This window comes from Grammomys surdaster, unplaced genomic scaffold, assembly GCF_004785775.1.
Source record: "Grammomys surdaster isolate TR1022 unplaced genomic scaffold, NIH_TR_1.0 140, whole genome shotgun sequence".
NCBI classification, from domain to species: Eukaryota; Metazoa; Chordata; class Mammalia; order Rodentia; family Muridae; genus Grammomys; species Grammomys surdaster.
The window spans coordinates 5,378,115-5,395,414 of record NW_021604598.1 but is presented as its reverse complement, the minus strand read 5'-3'; the positions used below and the strand labels follow the sequence as shown (position 1 = coordinate 5,395,414).

General features: G+C 37.4%; 1 protein-coding gene across 1 annotated transcript in view; it reads left to right on the top strand.

Annotated features, from left to right (window-relative positions):
• Nucleotides 1–17,300, top strand: part of Dpy19l2 (dpy-19 like 2) — a 100,447-nt gene that overhangs the window by 78,855 nt on the left and 4,292 nt on the right. The window contains exons 17-20 of the mRNA XM_028763923.1: nt 11,985–12,009; nt 13,402–13,521; nt 14,401–14,575; nt 15,987–16,086. Of these exons, the coding sequence (XP_028619756.1) occupies nt 11,985–12,009; nt 13,402–13,521; nt 14,401–14,575; nt 15,987–16,086 (420 nt within the window). The remainder of the gene's footprint in view (nt 1–11,984; nt 12,010–13,401; nt 13,522–14,400; nt 14,576–15,986; nt 16,087–17,300) is intronic.

Genomic DNA, 17,300 nt, shown 5'->3' with positions numbered 1-17,300 from the left:
TGCTAGTGCTGAGTGTCTTTTCAAGCCTTTATATTCTCTATGCTGGTATTTTTTTAAATTAGCAAATTTGTATGGTTCCCAGAGAAGCTAATATAAGACTGAGTGCATTGTTGAAATAATTTTCAAAACAAATTGCTAATAAGTACAGTGTTTTCTTTGGGTCAGATGGGAGCTGGAGAAGTATGTCTTGACATTCTAAATAAGTGTTGGACTCTTTAATCACCACTAATTTCTTAGCTTCAGCTAACCTGCATCAATTACCCCAGTAGTCCCTTCTATTCTGGACTCTAAAACCAGAGCCATGTGGCTAAAGCTGCCTTCTACTGCTTGCCTGGTCTGGAACATGGCCCCCTTGTTCTATCACATTATCACTAGCTTTCTGTTTTCCAAATCCTTCACTATCTAAGCTTGGCTGTCCTGGAGCTTTCTCTGTAGTTTGACTTTGAACTCAGAGATCTGCATGACTGTCTCCTAAGTATTGAGATTAAATGTGTGGTCCACCAAGCCTGAATTTTAAGTTTTTCTTCACCTAGAACTTGCTCTGTTCTAGGCTGGTCTTGAACTCAGAGATCTGTTCATCTTTGCATCCTGGAAGTAAAGGTTTGTACAACCATGCCTGGATCTAAATTTAGCTGATCGGGATCTTGTCCCAAGGTCACTACTCCTTTAATTCAATTTAATATCCTTGAACACAGGACTCAGCTGCACTTCACTTCCAGGTGCCAGATTAAAATTCAAACCATATATTCTATATTTTTCCTTTCTCAGATTGATATTCTTGTTTAAAATGCTCATCATGAGACTTAACCAGAGAAAGAACAAAGTTTATGATGGGTATTCCTGAGACTTCCCTTGTCAATGAAATTAATCTGAATCTCTTTATCTTAGCCTTAGGAAGACTCTTCAAACAAGGGCAAAAAGTAGCCACATTCTTCACCAAAATGCCACAAAACCATCTCAGGGCCACATATTGAAAGTCTTCACTGAAACCTCTTGGGCCAAGTTTGTACAAGTCAAATCACTCTCAGTAACAAAGTCTTGCATATTCCAACTAGGATAGTCTATTAAGTCCCATTTAAAGCTTTCCACTTCTTTCTAAATTCAAAGTCCCCAAATATACATTATTCCAAACAAAACCATGGTCAGGGCTATGATAGCAATACCTCATTTCTGGTACCACCTTCTGTCTTAGGGTTTTACTGTTATGAACAGACACCATGACCAAGACAACTCTTATAAAGACATTTAATTGGGGCTGGCTTACAGGTTCAGAGGTTCAGTCCATTATTATCAAGGCAGTAACATGGCAGCATTCAGGCAGGCATGGTACAGCAGATGCTGAGAGTTTTATATCTTCATCTGAAGGCTGCTAATAGAATACTGGCTTCCAGGCAGCTGGGATGAGTGTCTTAAAGCTCATATCCATAGTGACACACCTACTCCAACAGGGTCACACCCTTTAATAGTGCCACTCCCTGGGCCAAGCATATACAAACCATCACACCATGAAACTATTAAATGTTATCTACCATATAAATAGACTGAAAGATACAAACCACATCACCCTCTCATTAGATGTAGAAAAGGTCTTTGACAAAAATCCAACATCACTTTGTGATAAATGTTCCAGGGAGATTAGGGATACAAGGCACATCCCTCCAAATAGTAAATGTGATTTACAGCAAGTCCTTATCCAACATCCACCTAAATGTGGAGAAACTCAGTATTTCTACTAAAATTAGGAAGAAGACAAGGTTATAAATATTCTCCATACTTATTTAATATAATACTTGAAGTCTTAGCTAGATCAATAAGACAACTGAAGGAGATAAGGGAATACAAATATGAGAGGAAGAAGTCAAAGTACTTTTATTTGCAGATGATATGATTGTATACATAAATGACCTTTAAAATTCCACCAGGAAAATCCTACAGCTAATAAACACTTTCAATGAGGTAGAAGGAGGCAAAAGTAACACGACACACACACACACACACACACACACACACACACACACACACACACACTCACACTAGACAAATAAGTTCAAGACTTACATAATGAAAACTTGAAAGATATTGAAAGAAACTGAAGATATCAGAAGATGAAAAGATCTCCTATGATCATGAGTCAGCAAAATCAATATAGTAAAAATGGCCATCCTATACAAAGAAATCTACAAAGTCACTGCAATCCCCATTAAAATTCCAACATAATTCTTTATAGAACTTGAAAGGATAATTTAAACTTTGTAAGGAAACACAAAAAAGCCCAAGATATACAAAATAGCTGAACAATAAAAAGAACTGCTGGAGGCTTCACCATTCCTAATTTCAAGTTGTACTACAATTCTATGGTGATAAAAAATGGGATGGTATTAGCAGAAAAACAGACATTCATAAATGTAATTAAATTAAAGACCCATGCATAGATCTACACACCTATTGGCACTTGATTTTTAATCAAGAATTCAGAAATACACACTGGATAAAAGAAAGCATCTTCAACAAATGGTGTTGGACAAAATGGATGGCTGCATGTAGAAGAATGCAAATAGATCCATATTTATCACCCAGCATAAAACTCAACCCTAAATAGATCAAGAACCTCAAAATAAATCCACATACACTGTACCTAATAGAAGAGAAAGTAAGGAATATATTTATACACATTGGCATGGGAGATAACTTTTTGAACATAGCACCAATAGCACAGGTACTAAGATCAAAAATATATAGGACATTGTGAAACTGAATTGTTTCTGCATGGCAAAAGATACAGTTATTTAGACAAACTGTCCAGATATACACCAGGAAGAGATTTTTGCCAACGTCATACACATCTGATAGAAACTTTATATATCTTTTTTTATATATGATTCTTTATATATCAAAATACATAAAGAATGGGTAAAAAACAAGACCTGGACATCATGAAAACAAATAAACTAATTATAAATGAGGTACAGATCTAAAGAGAGAAATCTCAAATGATGAAACAGAAATATCTGAGGTTCGCTTAAAGAAAAATTTCAACATCTTTAATCATCAGGGAAATGGAAATCAAACCTACTTTAAGATTTCATCTTTCTTTGTTGAATCTTTTTGTGGCTTAGGAATCAGGGTAACTGTGGCCTCATAGAGAGAATTAGGTAGTATTCCTTCTACTTCTATTTTGTAGAATAGGTTGAGGAGTATTGGTATTAGCTCTTCTTTGAAGGGCTGATAGAATTCTGCACAAAAAAAATCTGGCTCTGGAAAGATTGATTGAGAAGTTTTTAAATTACTGCTCTATTTCCTTAGGGATCACAGGACTGTTTAGATGGTTTACCTGACCTTGATTTAACTTTGGTACATTTTATCTGTATATAAAATCATTTATTTCATCTAGATTTTTCAGTTTTGTTGAGTATAGGCTTTTGTAGTAAGACCTAATAACTTTTGGATTTTATCAGTTCCTATGCAATTTTCCCTTTTCATTTCTGATTTTGTTAATTTGGATGCTGTCTCTGTGCCTTGTAGTGTCTGGCTAAGGGTGTTTTTATCTCATCGATTGTCTCAAAGAACCAGTTTCTGGGTTTGTTGATTCTTTGTACTGTTCTCTTTGTTTCTACTTGGTTGCTTTCAGCCATGAGTTTGACTACTTCCTGCTATCTATTCCTCTCAGATTTGTTTGCTTCATTTTGTCCTAGAACTTTCAGGTGTGCTTTTAAGCTGCTAGTATAAGATCTCTCTAATTTCTTGATGAAGACACTTTGTGCTATGGATTTTCCTTTTAACACCGTACAACAAAAGACCATGTTGTGCTTTCATTTTCATTGAATTCTAGAAAGTCTTTAATTTCTCTATTTTTTCCCTGACCAAGTCATCATTGAGAGTTGTTCAGTTTCCATGAGTATGTGGGCTTTCTGTTGTTCTGTTGTTGTTGTTTCTGTTGTTGCCTCAGTCCAAGGTGATTAGATAGAATGCAAGGGGTTATTTCAGTCGTCTTATATCTGTTGAGGCTTGATTTAGTCAATTTTGGAGAGGTTCCATGAGGTGATGAGAAGAAGGTATATTCTTTTGTTTCTGGGTGAAAAGTTCTATAGTATGTTAGATCCATTTGGTTTACAACATATTTTAGTTTCATTGTGTCTCTGTTTAGTTTCTGTTTGGATGACCCATCCATTGGTGAGAGTGGGGTGTTGAAGTCTCCCACTAATATTTTGTGGAGTTCAAAGTGTGCTTTGAGCTTTAGTAAGTTTCTTTTAGGAATGTGGGTGCTCTTTCATTAGGTGCATAGATGTTCAGTATTGAAACTTTATGGTGGTGAATTTTTTTCCTTGATGAGTATGAAGTGTCCTTCCCAATCTGTCTGGTTGAAAGTCTATTTTATTAGATTTTAAAATGCCTTCTCCAGATTGTTTCTTGGGAATGTTTGCTTGGAAAACATTTTTCCAGTCCTTTACTCTAAGGTAATGTCTATCTTTGTTGATGAGGTGTTTTTCTTATATGCAGCAGAATGATGAAACCTCTTTATGTATCCAGTCTGTTAGCCCATGTCTTTTTATTAGTGAATTAAGTCCATTGATGTTGAGAGGTATTAAAGATTAATGATTGCTAGTTCCTGCGATTTTGTTGTTAGAGGTAGTTCTATGTGTGTGTGATTCTTTCATTTGACTTTGTTGTGAAATGATTAAATTCTTGTGCTTCCTTGGGTCTAGCTACCCTCCCTGTGTTGGTGTTTTCCTTCTAGTATCTTCTATAGTACTGTGTTGGTAGAAAGATATTATTCAAATTTGGTTTTGTCATGGAATATCTTGATTTCTCCATATATGGTAATTCAAAATTTTGCTAGATATAGTAGTCTGGGCTAGCATCTGTTCTCTTTTAAGGTCTGTATGACATCTGTCCAGGATCTTCTGGCTTTTATAGTCTCTGTTTAGAAGTCAGATGTAATTCTGATATGTCTGCCTTTATATGTTACTTGGCTTTTTCCCCTTATAGCTTTTATTATCCTTTTTTGTTTTATGGATTTATTATTTTGATTATTATATGACAGGAGGGCTTACTTTTCTTGACTAATCTATTTGGTGTTCTGTAGGCTTATTGTACATTTATGGCCATCTCTTTCTTTAGATTTGGGAAGTTTTCTTCCATGATGTTCTTGAAGATGTTTTCTGGTCCTTTGAGCTGGGAATTTTCATCCTCTTCTATTCCTATTATTCTTAGGTTTGGTCTTTTCATTGTGTCCTAAATTTTTCCTTTAAGTTTAGGGTTAGGACCTTTCTACACTTGGCATTTTCTTTCACTGATGTATCAATATCTTCTATGGCATCTTCTATGCCTGAGATTCTCTCTTCCATCTTTTGTATTCTGTTGGTGATGCTTGGGTAGTTCCTGTTTTCTTTCCTAAGTTTTCCATCTCCAGGGTTGCCTCCATTTCTATTTTCTCCTTCTCTTTTTCCTTCTCCTTCTCCTTCTCCTTCTCCTTCCCCTTCTCCTTCTCCTTCCCCTTCCCCTCCCCCTTCCTCTTCCCCTCCCCCTTCCTCTTCCCCTCCTCCCCTCCTCCCCCTCCTCCCCCTCCTCCCCCTCCTCTCCCTCCTCCCCCTCCTCCCCCCTCCTCCCCCCTCCTCCTTCTTCTAAATTATTTTTTTTGGATATTTTATTTCTTCTTCTTTTGCTACTTCTTCTTCTATTATTATTGTTGTTGTTGTTTCTATTTCCATTTTTAGATTTTGGATCACTCTGTTCATTTCCTTCACCTGTTTTATTCTATTTCCTTGTATTTCTTTAATGAATTTATTTGTCTTATCTTTAAAGGCTTCTACCTGTTTGACTGTGTTTTCCTGTGTTTCTTTAAGAGAATTATTTATATCTTCTTTACAGGTCTCTATAATCTTCATGAGATGGGAATTAAGGTCAGAATTTCACTCTTCAGGTGTGTTAGGGTATCCAAGGCTTCCTATATTAAGAGAGCTGAGTTCTGATGGTGTCAAATTGCATTGGCTTCTGTTGATTATGTTCTTGAACTTGTCCTTCACCATCTGGTTGTCTCTGATATTTACTGGCCTGGTTGTTACAAATTGGAGCAAGACTCCCAGAGGCAGGTGAATCTGTGTGTCTGGGATTAGAGCAGGCTTCCTGAGAGGCAGGAAGTCATGTGTCTCTGGTAAGAGTAGGATTCCTTGGAGACAGGGAAAACTTGGGTGTTGGGAAGCACCAATCTGCCCAAGAATAGGTGGAGGTATGGACCAGAAGGGTGATGGGTGCATGTCAGGGTGAGACAGAGCCCATGTCTGCCGGACTCTGTGGGGTCCCAGCTGGCATGGGAATTGGGGTGGCAGGTCTCATCTGTGTCCCTTGTTAGAACAGTACACATGGGAGACAAGCTAGGCTGTGGAGTGGGGTAACAGGATGTCAATCTGCCACAGGCACTGGTGGAGGTGTGATGGGTCTCTAGCAGAGCTGGACAGATCCCACATCTCCTGGGCTCTTTGGAGTCCCAAGCTGAACCCATTGCTACACTCTCCTTTGTCTTTTCCATTCAGGATTCTTAGTTGTGATTCACAGGTGAGCACATATGGCTGAGCAGTGGGGAACTTGGAAGATTCTATGGCCCCCCAGGCTGTGGTTTCCAATGCTACATTACATCCTACAACCTTACAATATAACATCCAAGCATGAGTTCTAACAGTTTAGCATAAACTCCAGGATTTGCTGTATATAGCATCCATGTCTGCAAACATGGATAATTTCTCTCTTCCTTTTTAACCTGATTGCATTTTTTTCCTAACCTATTGCTTTGGCTACTGTGTTAAATTTTGCCATGTTCATTGCCATGTAACACTTACTCTGTTAAAGTTTGCCATGTTCCTGATTCTAGAGTAAGATATTTCAGTTTTTCCCATTGAGTATAATGTTATTTATGGGCTTAACATGGTCCCCTCTACATTGAGCCACTTTTTTGTTGAGAATATCTATCTTGAAAAGGTACTGATTTTGTTAGCTACTTTTGTATATCTATTGAGATAATTATGTGATTCATATCTTTTATTCCATTAATGTTTTTTCCATTAATATTTTGAATCAAATTAATTTTCTTTTTTTACTCAAAATGGATTTTCTATCGTACAATTTATCCTAACTACAGTTTCCTCTCCCTCCACTCCTTCCAATCCCCTCATCATACCTCCTCTTTCCCCCCAGTTCTTCTCCTCCTCCATTTCCCTTCAGTAAAGAGGAGTTGTCTAAGAGATGACAGCCAAACATGACAAAGAAAAATATAATAAGACAAGACAAAAGCCCTCACACAGAGGCAGGAAAAGGCAAGACGACAGGAGGAAAAGAGCCCAAGATCAGCCAAAAGAATCAAAGATACACATGCTCCCACAGTTAGGAATCCCACAAGAATACCAAGCTAACAGCCACAACATATATGCAGAGTTCCTGGTCATACACCTGCTTACCACTTCAGTCTGAAGTATATGTGCCTTGCTTAGTTGATTCAGTGGGTCACTTTCTCTTGTTATCCTCTGATTCCTGCAATCTTTTTGTGGGACTCCTTGAACTCCAAGGGAAGGGACCTAATGGAAACCTCCAATTTAGACTCTAATAATGTCTGGCTGTGAGTCTCTGCATCTACTCCCATTTGCTGCCAGAGGAAGCCAACGGCTGGAAAAGGTACCAATCTATGAGTATAGGAGAATATCATTAGAAATTATTTCATTGAATTTGTTTAGACCAATCTTCTTTGATTAGATCTCTGGGGTATCTGGTCTCTAGCCCTGGTCTTACATGCAGTGTTGGGCATGAGTTTCCTCATATGGAGTGGGCTTCAAGTTAAACTAGACATTAGTTGGCTACTCCTATACGTTCTGTACCACCATTGCCCCAGCAAACTTTGCAAGACAGATTGTAGGTCAAAGGTTTCATGGTTGAGTTGATGTCCTTGATGTCCACATTTCTCTTTCTATAGCCTGCAGAGGACCTTCCCACACAGAGAGAGAGAGAGAGAGAGAGAGAGAGAGAGAGAGAGAGAGAGAGAGAGAAACATAGGGGTGAAGTATCCATGCAGGTATCAGCTCAACAATGCCCCCCACACTGTTTGCAGAGAGTGACTCTCTGTTCTGGCATCAGCATGGGCTACTTAGGGATCTATGGGAGACCTCCTTGACTAAAACTACAACTGAACGAAACCCTGTCCTGACACTGGGAGCCTTCCCTAGCTACAGCAGATAGATTCCGTTCAGATTCTGTATCCCCAGCTACTACTACTAGGAGTTCTCACTAGGGTCACCCTCAGAGATTCCAGGAAGTTTCCACTACACTAGGTTTGTAAACCACCAACAAATGACCCCAATTCCAGCCATCTTCTCCTGAACTCGTTCCCTGTTCCATCTCTTTTCTTTTCTGATTCTCCCACTCCACTTGTAAAATTGATTCTCAAGAATCCCTCTTTTCTCAAGATTCTTGAGGATTCTCAGGAATACCTCTTTTCTCAAAATCAATTCTCAAGAATTCCTCTTTTCTCAAGATTCATGCATCCCTACTAGAGACATCTTCTTTACCTAATCTCTCTGGGTATATGGATTGTAGCTTGGTTATCATTTACTTAATAGCCAATATATACTTATAAAGTGGATATATACCATTTTTTGTCTTTATGGGTCTGGGTTACCATACTGCAGATGTTTTCTTTTTCTAGTTCCATCCATTTGCCTTCAAATTTCATGTCATTTTTTTTTAAAAAAAAACAGCTGAGTAAATATACCACATTTTCTTTATTCATACTTCAGTTGAGGGATAGCTAGGTTGCTCCCAGTTTCTGGCTATCATGAAGCCACTGTGAACATAGTTGGGTATGTGTCCTTGTGATAGGATAGAATATCCTTTGGGTATATGCTTAACAGTGGTATAATTGAGTCTTCAGGTAGACTGATTCCCAACTTTCTGAGAAACTGCTAGATTGACTTCCATAGTGGCTGAAAAAGTTTGCACTTCCACCAGCTCCAAAACCTCGCCAACATGAGCTGTCACTTGTGTTTTTGATCATAGTTATTCTGGCAGTTGTAAGATAGATTCTTAAAGTAGTTTTGATTTGCATTTCCTTGATGGCTAAGGATAATGAACATTTCTTTAAGTGTTTCTCAGCCATTTGAGATTTCCTTGTTGAGAATACTGTTTAGATTTGTACCCCATTTTTGAATTGGAATATTTGGTGTTTTGATATTTGGTATTTTGATATCTAGTGTCTTGAGTTCTTTAAGTATTTTCAATATTAGTCTTTTATTGAATCAATTTGATTGCTATGTAGGTTTTTAAAAATCTGGCAATGATAGATTTCCTCGATATCTATTAGGTTCCCCTTTTCATTTCTGATATGGGAATCGGATATTCTCTATCCATGTTTGGGTTAGTTTAGATAAGGGTTTGTCTAGCTTGTCGATTTTCTTAAAGAGTCAACTCTTTGTTTCACTGATCCTTTTTATTGCTTTCTTTGTTTCTATTTTATTGTTCTGAGTCTCAGTTTAATTATTCCCTGTTATGTCCTCCTCTTGGATATGTTTGCTTCTATTTGTTCTAGAGCTTTCAGGTGTGCTGTTAAGTTGCTGGTATGAAATCTCTCCAGTTGTTTTATGTAGGTCCCAAGTGTTATGAATTTTTCTCTTAGCACTACTTTCATTGTGTCCCATAAGCTTGGGTATATTGCACATTCATTTTCAATGAAATCTAGAAAGTCTTCAATTTCTTTATTTCTTCTTTGACCCATGTTTTACTCAGTAGAGAGTTGCTTAGTTTCCATGGGTTTGTAAGCTTTCTGGTTTTTTCTGCTGTTGTTGATATTCAGCTTTAATCTGTGGTCATCTAATAGGATTTAGGTGTTATTTTAATTTTCTTTTGTCTATTGAGATTTGGTTTTTATCTGTGGCCAATTTTGAAGAAAGTTTTTTGAGGAGCTGAGAAGTAGGTATATAATTTTGTTTGGGTGAAATGGCCTGCAAATATCTGTTAGGTACATTTGATTTATAGTGTCTGTTAGCCCCAGAATTTTTCTGTGCATTTTTGTCTGAATGACCTATCCATTGGTGAGAATGGGGTATTGAAGTCTCCCACTACCAGTTTGTGAGAGTCAATATGTAATTTAAACTCTTACTACAGTGTTTCCTTTACGAAAGTTGATTACCTTGTGCTTGCAGGCATAGATGATAAAAATTGAAATGTCATCTTGGTGGATTTTTCCTTTTATGACCATGAAATGTCCTTACTCTATCTCTTTTGATTAGTTTAGATTTGAAGTCTATTTTGTTAGATACTATGGTGATGTGGAAACCTAGTCCAGTAGAAACTCTCAGGATTCTGTGAGGATGATTCTAGGGAATGTGGAGGATTCAGAACGTGAAACTTTGTTTTCTTTCTGTTTTTCAGACAGGGTCTCACTGCGTAGCCCTCAATAGCCTGGAACTCACAGGTATCCACCTGTTTTAGCCTCAGAAATGCTGTAGTTAAATGCACTTGCCACCATTCCCAATTTTATACAGCAATTCATCTATCTTGCTTCTTTTCCAGTATTAAAAATTAGAGATTTAAACAAACTTACAGTTGTTCTTTCTAGCTATTTACTTTGAAGATTTATGAGGGTGCACATGCGCGATGATTGTCAGCTTTTTAAAAAAAGTAACCCCCCATCCCTACTTCTTCAGTTCAGAAAATCGATGCTGCCTTAATCCTTTGTGTAAGCTTGCCTGTTTGTTGCTGCTTTAATCACGATGCCCCTTTCCACCTCTGTGTTCTTGGACAATTCTGTGTCTGAATTTCCCAACATTTCAAGTGTACATTCTATTTGTCAACCCGAGTTTTGGTTATGGGTTTTAAGTTGGGTACACATATTTATCCCAGAATTTTTGGAAGCTTCTTTTTGTTGCAGCTCATCTAATTATGTAGAAGTGATGCCTTCTCAAACATCTCTGAGGAAAAATGTTAGCTGTTGCATTTAATACGGTCTCATATCTCCCGAATTAATGCTTCCAGGGAGGTCGCAAGGTTCGCTCATTTATCTTCGCAATTTTTTTTGGTACTTGTATTTTGTTTACTCATACAATAAATTGGCTACTAGGTTTGTTTATACAAGTTGGATGATCCCTGAGGAATATAAAATAGTCTCATAGATGTTAGGTCGGTCATTCACTTGCTGTGGGGTTCTTTTGTGATTAGAAGAGTTCAGGACACAGAGATGCCTCCATTCCCTGGCTGCATAGGTGGAAAAAACCATACAGGACAATCAGAAAAATTTGATTCTACTACCTTCCAGTAGAACATCTATGGCCACTTTAAAAAACCTACAGTTGTGAATTTCCACTAATCACAGTTAGCTTGTCTTTCCTAGAATGTTCCTTCCTGTAAAGCCTTCGTAAAGTAGTCTTTTCTATAGAGGAATAGGGTAGGCATTTTTACTTTAGAGTCAGATTACTACAAACTCCATTAACATAAAATTATTTATAGAGTATTCATAGTCTATTAGCTGTGCAGTATTTAGAACATTACACATTACTGTAATAAATTGGGACTGCTTTTCAGGAAGTAAAATACTTATATTCCTTAGAGATATTTACTAAGTTATGTATGAAATATTCATGTAGTTTATAATTGTGAAAGTTAAAACAATCAAAAGTCCAACAGAAATTATTGGAAGCACTTTATTTATAGTAAATAGCTTAAATATGTAAATAGAAGTATGTCATTGCCGAAGCATCGTCTTTAGGGATCAGTAAAACATATTTTAATCAAAGATCAGCTTTTTCATATACTATATGTAGAATGATGGTGAATTGTGCCTTTGAAACTTTGTAATTTTATCAGCATATATAGTGCTTTAAATTTTGTCCTTTACATAGTCTAGAAAGAATCAAGAATTTAAAATTCAAGAGCAAAATAAATGATTTTACTCTTATGAAATGATGTTGTAATGGATATTCAGTAAATAGTTCATTTTTATTTTCTTTCAGAAAACAACTTCTTGACAATGGTGAGGTAAAAGCTCTCATTCTTGGTAGACTTATATATTAAATCCTACTTGAAGGGTAATTCATGAAGGTGTAGCCTTCCTGCTGATGCGCATCAGTGCAGCTTGAATTTGGGGCAGTGGTAATCATTTCTGCCAGGCCTTCCTTCTTCCATCTGATCTCACAATTGAATAGTAATAAGAATTTGAAAGCCAACTCAGAAAATGCAGGAAAATTAACACAAGTGACCTATTTACTTTTTTTAAGAGAAGGATATTTTATAACTTCTTCCTTACACCCTATATATAAATACTTGGGTTTTACAATTTATGTTTATCAGTTTACTGTATTTTGTGAGTGCACAAGTATGTATCCTAAAACTCTTTCCATTCCATTGATTAATCTTTTAATACTAAGTTTTGATGGTCAGATATTTGTAACTTGTTCTACTGGCACTGTTAAAATGTCCCCAGTGTGCTTTGATCATTTCCTCAGTAAAGCCCTAAAAGGAAATACAAGTCAAAGTGACTGGCTGGTTACTAGGATCCTGATAGTTTGGAATTACAGAAATTGGTTATTTTAATAGTTCAGTGTTTTCCTTTCCTTTCCTTTAAAGACCGAGCTGACTGCCTTTTGATAAAGGAGAATACCACACATCTGTAATGTAGTTGAGTTAGGGTATAAATATCTAGCTGCCATGTACATTTGGTTGCATTGATTGTTGCCACATTCACTGCACATTTGTTTTTCTAGTAAAAATTTATGTTTTATGAATATCTCAATATGGAAAACTTAATTGGAAATCTTTGCCCTGTGGAACTCTCAGCTTTGTTAAACTAGGATAGAGTACAGATCAGTGCAAATCCTCTGACAATTCTACTTTAAAACTCTTCTGGCTTGTGTGCTGCTATGATTTCTCTTAATGGAAGTGCACATGTGTATATGAAACTTTTTATATTTTGTCCCCTTGTCTTCCTCCCCTCCTTGTTCAAAGACTTTCTGACATGTCACCCTCCTTAAGGCAGTGTGTTCTCTGTGGCCTTTCACACGTTTTGTGCTGCTGAGCTCTTTCCCCTCCTCCATTTTTTTTTTTTTTTTGCCAATTGTTCTTGTCACTGTGTAATCAATTGTAACTTGCTTATGTACAGGGGCCTACAAATGTCCCCTTCTAACTAAATACACTAAGGTATGGGCCTTGTGAGGCCCTCAGGGTTCTGTCTGAAGCACCCAGAACAGTTCCTTACATAAGTTATAATATTTTTAAATCATAGTTGAATGGATGAATCCATGTATTAACATGCTTAATGCTTAAGTCTGACTTGCTGGGAGAGCTCTGCCCTCTTGTATAAGAAACATTTTATTTTTGTCTGTTAATTTAAATGTGGATGAAATTCGAAGGTCACTGCTTTGTGTCTTGTAGTTGATTTTCCACGCCTTGCAGTTGCTGGCATTCACGGGTCTTGCCATCTTAATCATGCGGTTGAAGCTATTTCTGACACCCCACATGTGCATTATGGCGTCCTTGATCTGCTCCCGACAGGTAAGCCACCATTCTTGAGTGACTGCTAATATAACAACTAAAGCAACTGCCTTGGAGCTGCCGCAGCTTTGCTAAGTCATCCAAAATCTGAAAGCAGCAGGTGCTTTAAGCTAACTGTGTTCAAAGGTTTTAAATGCCAGTTGATGATTCCCTGTTAGCAAGACGGTGGCTTTGAAACATTCTAATACATTATAAATGATGCTCCCATAGAGAGCAACTGAGTATTCCTTCCTGCTGCCATCATCATGTCTGAAAATAGAGTCTTTTAGTGTTTAAGTCTGTGCAGGTGTTTCAGGCCCACAACCCCCCCAAATGGCAAATTTCCAATGCTGAAGAGATCCATGGTGGTCCTGCTTGGATAAAGAATTCCTTTAAAAAAATCCTTTCCACTCTGGGTTTCTTTATTATATAGTTAATGGATATATAAACTGGCTAGACAGCTACATAAACTAGACAGACACTCAGTAGATCTAGACGCACCATGTTGGATTTTGACAGTTTAGCAGCCATTTTGTGGAGAGGAACATACTTGCCAATGCTAGTGGGTTTCCTCTGGTTATTCAAGCCATCATACAAATTAGCCAAATTTTAAAAGCCTTCAGTTTAGCGTATTTCGAGTTTCACTTCAATAATTCTGTCTGGCTGCAAGTCAGTACTGGAAAGACACCCAGCTCTTTGAAAAATACAGAAAACTTGTTTGTAACCAGGTTTAGTAGCTCCAGAATGTTGGCTCTTTGCAAGCAGCAGATGAGCATTCCATGTGTCTGTTCTGAGATACAGGGTTACTCACTTTGGATTCAGTAGGAAGGTAAGAACATAATTTTGATCCAATAGTACTCTTCATATAAGAAATATAAATAAATGGTCTTTTTATTTCAGCTCTTTGGCTGGCTTTTTTGCAGAATTCATTTTGAGAATGTTGTCTTCGGCATTCTGACAATGATGTCAATACAAGGTTGTGCAAATCTCCATAACCAATGGAGCATAATGGGAGAGTTTACTAATTTGCCTCAGGAAGAGCTCATACATTGGATCAAACACAACACCAGACCAGGTGAGCTGCTACACATATATAACATATATGCATATATTTGTTTGTCACATACATCTAAGCATTCCATCTGTGCACGTGTGTGTGTTTGCATGTGTGTAAGAGGCAAGTGTGTGTGTCTGTGTGTGAGTGTGTACAATTCTGACTTGCAGTAGTTTGCCTTTTATTTGACAATCTTTTGGGAGAAATACCCATTCAGCAGGAATTATACCTCAGTTTTGAGTTGTGGTCTTTTACTAGACCTAGCCATGACAATGTCACGATGCTAGAAGTTCTATCATGCCTCTCTATCACTAAAAGATAAAATTGATACTCTGCACTGTTCTATGCTCTTAGTATTGACTGACAAGTTTTCAGTTGTATTTAGAGTGCTTAATTATATTTTGAAAAAATAGTTATTTCAGTATATCTAAATAAAATGCCATATGTTTCTGATCAATTTTTATAAAACATAATCTTAACAGTTATATAAATATTTAGTGTATTAAAATGTCAAGAATTAAGCTTTTTGGCCATATAGTTGACTTTGATGTAGTATTAATTATGGCCAAATTTATTCTTCCAAGAATATACACCAACAAGTAGTGAATGATTTGAAGATCTGGAAAAACAATAAAGATGTTGGGAGCCTCCATGTAGGTGCTGGGGACTAAACCTGAGTCTTCTGCAAGAGACTGTCAAGCTATCTGGCTAGTCCCTAAATTACAAATATTGAATTATTGAAGGACAAAATTTCTCCTAACAAATCAACATGACTATAACTCACCACCACAGCAACAACAACAACAAAAAATCTTTTGAAAATTTGTAGCATGACAGCATGTTTTTCCTTTTGTCTAGTTTTCTGCTTGTAGTATTGGTGAAGTAGTTAAGGTGAATTTGTAAATGTTTCAACTTTATAGTCCTGGCAGGTCCCTTAGCTTTGCTACTTCTGAGCCTACCTCAGTGAGGTAGCTCAGTGGGTAAATGCACCTGCTATAAAACCCAAGGACTTGATTTAGATTCCCAGGCCTCATATGATAGGGAAGAATCAATTCCCAGAAGTTGTTGTTTTTTTCTACATATGCTCCACAGTGTGCACGCATACAGACACACACCCACACACACCTGCACACACCTGCACACACACACACACACACACACACACACACCACGTGCGTGCACACAAGCACCAACTAAATAATTAAATGTAAAATGAAATTTAAAAGTATGTGCATAGCTCCCAGCACCAGGGAAGCACAGTTTAAATATTCCAGAAGACAAAGGATAAATATTGAATAAGTAAGATATCTACCCCAGGGGCAATTTCATAAGATATTTAATCTTTCTTATTCTGAATTGACATTTTAGGAGCACATTGAACTTTTTATTTTCTTGGAAATGTTTTATTAAGGGATGTTATCTTGTTTCCCAGATGCTGTCTTTGCAGGTGCCATGCCTACAATGGCAAGCATCAAGCTGTCTACACTGCATCCAATTGTGAACCACCCACACTATGAGGACGCAGACTTGAGGTAAGCAGTCACCTGCATCCTTGGATAGAATTTCCACTACTTGCTAGTGGCCCTTAGAAAAAGGAAAATGTTTGTTTATACACACACACACACACACACACACACTCATATTCACATAAACATTCTTATATTCATTTCTGGAAGTTAAAAGGATGTATGCTGAATCTAAGTATGGGAGGCACACCTATAATGGCAGCACTTGAAAAAACCAAAGCATGAGGATTGCTTGAGTTCAAGGGTGGTTTTGTCTACCCAGTGAGTTTCAGGCTAACCTGATCTACTGAGTGAAATCTTAAACAAACAAAAATTGTAACAATGACTAAAGGTACCTCTTTCTTCTGATTCAGTAAATTCAGTAGAACCTCAAATCTGAATCAAGCATGAGCAAAATAATGTCATAGAGTTTGAGAGATGCCTTAGTTCATAAAGGGGTGCCACACTGGGGTGAAGACCTGAATTTAGGTCTTATGCCTCCAAAGCCAATAACAATGGCTCACATATGCGACCACATCACAGGCAGGACTGGGGCAGGCAGATCCCAGAAACTCACCGGCCAGCATAGATGAACTCTACATTCAGTGAAAGACCTTGTCTCAGAGAATTAGGTAGAGAACCATCAAGAAAGAAATATACCATTGACCTCTGGTTTCCAGGCATGCATGTACACATGTGCGCACGTGTGCACACGTGCACACACACACAAACAAAACACACACACAAGCACATACATGAGCCACACACATATACTCATAAAAAACGATTAATGTGTATGCGGGGGGGAGATGTGTATGGGGGGAAGAGACAAGGACAACACATACAGAGATGCTGAGACAGAGAGATGCACACACCTCACCACCCCCAACTTCTGCACATACAGATGGGGATAGAAGGGGGGAAAGAGATAGAGCATAAAACTCTAAAGAAGAAATCAGAAGAAGTTAAATAGATTTGATGTACAACTACATTTTGCCAGCCTTTCTCTCAACTTCATAAGTTTCTCTGCCTGATTTAAGAAATATTTCAGATCTTTACAATGGTAAATGGGTAGTTGGTTTCCCTACATAAAGGTCAAAAATAATAGATGGATTTTTCTATAAAATGTTTTTTAAAATTATGGAACTTCCTATCTGAGTGAAAATTCTACTTTTCTTCGATGACTAAAACTTCTGTTTCTCTCTCTCTCTCTCTCTCTCTCTCTCTCTCTCTCTCTCTCT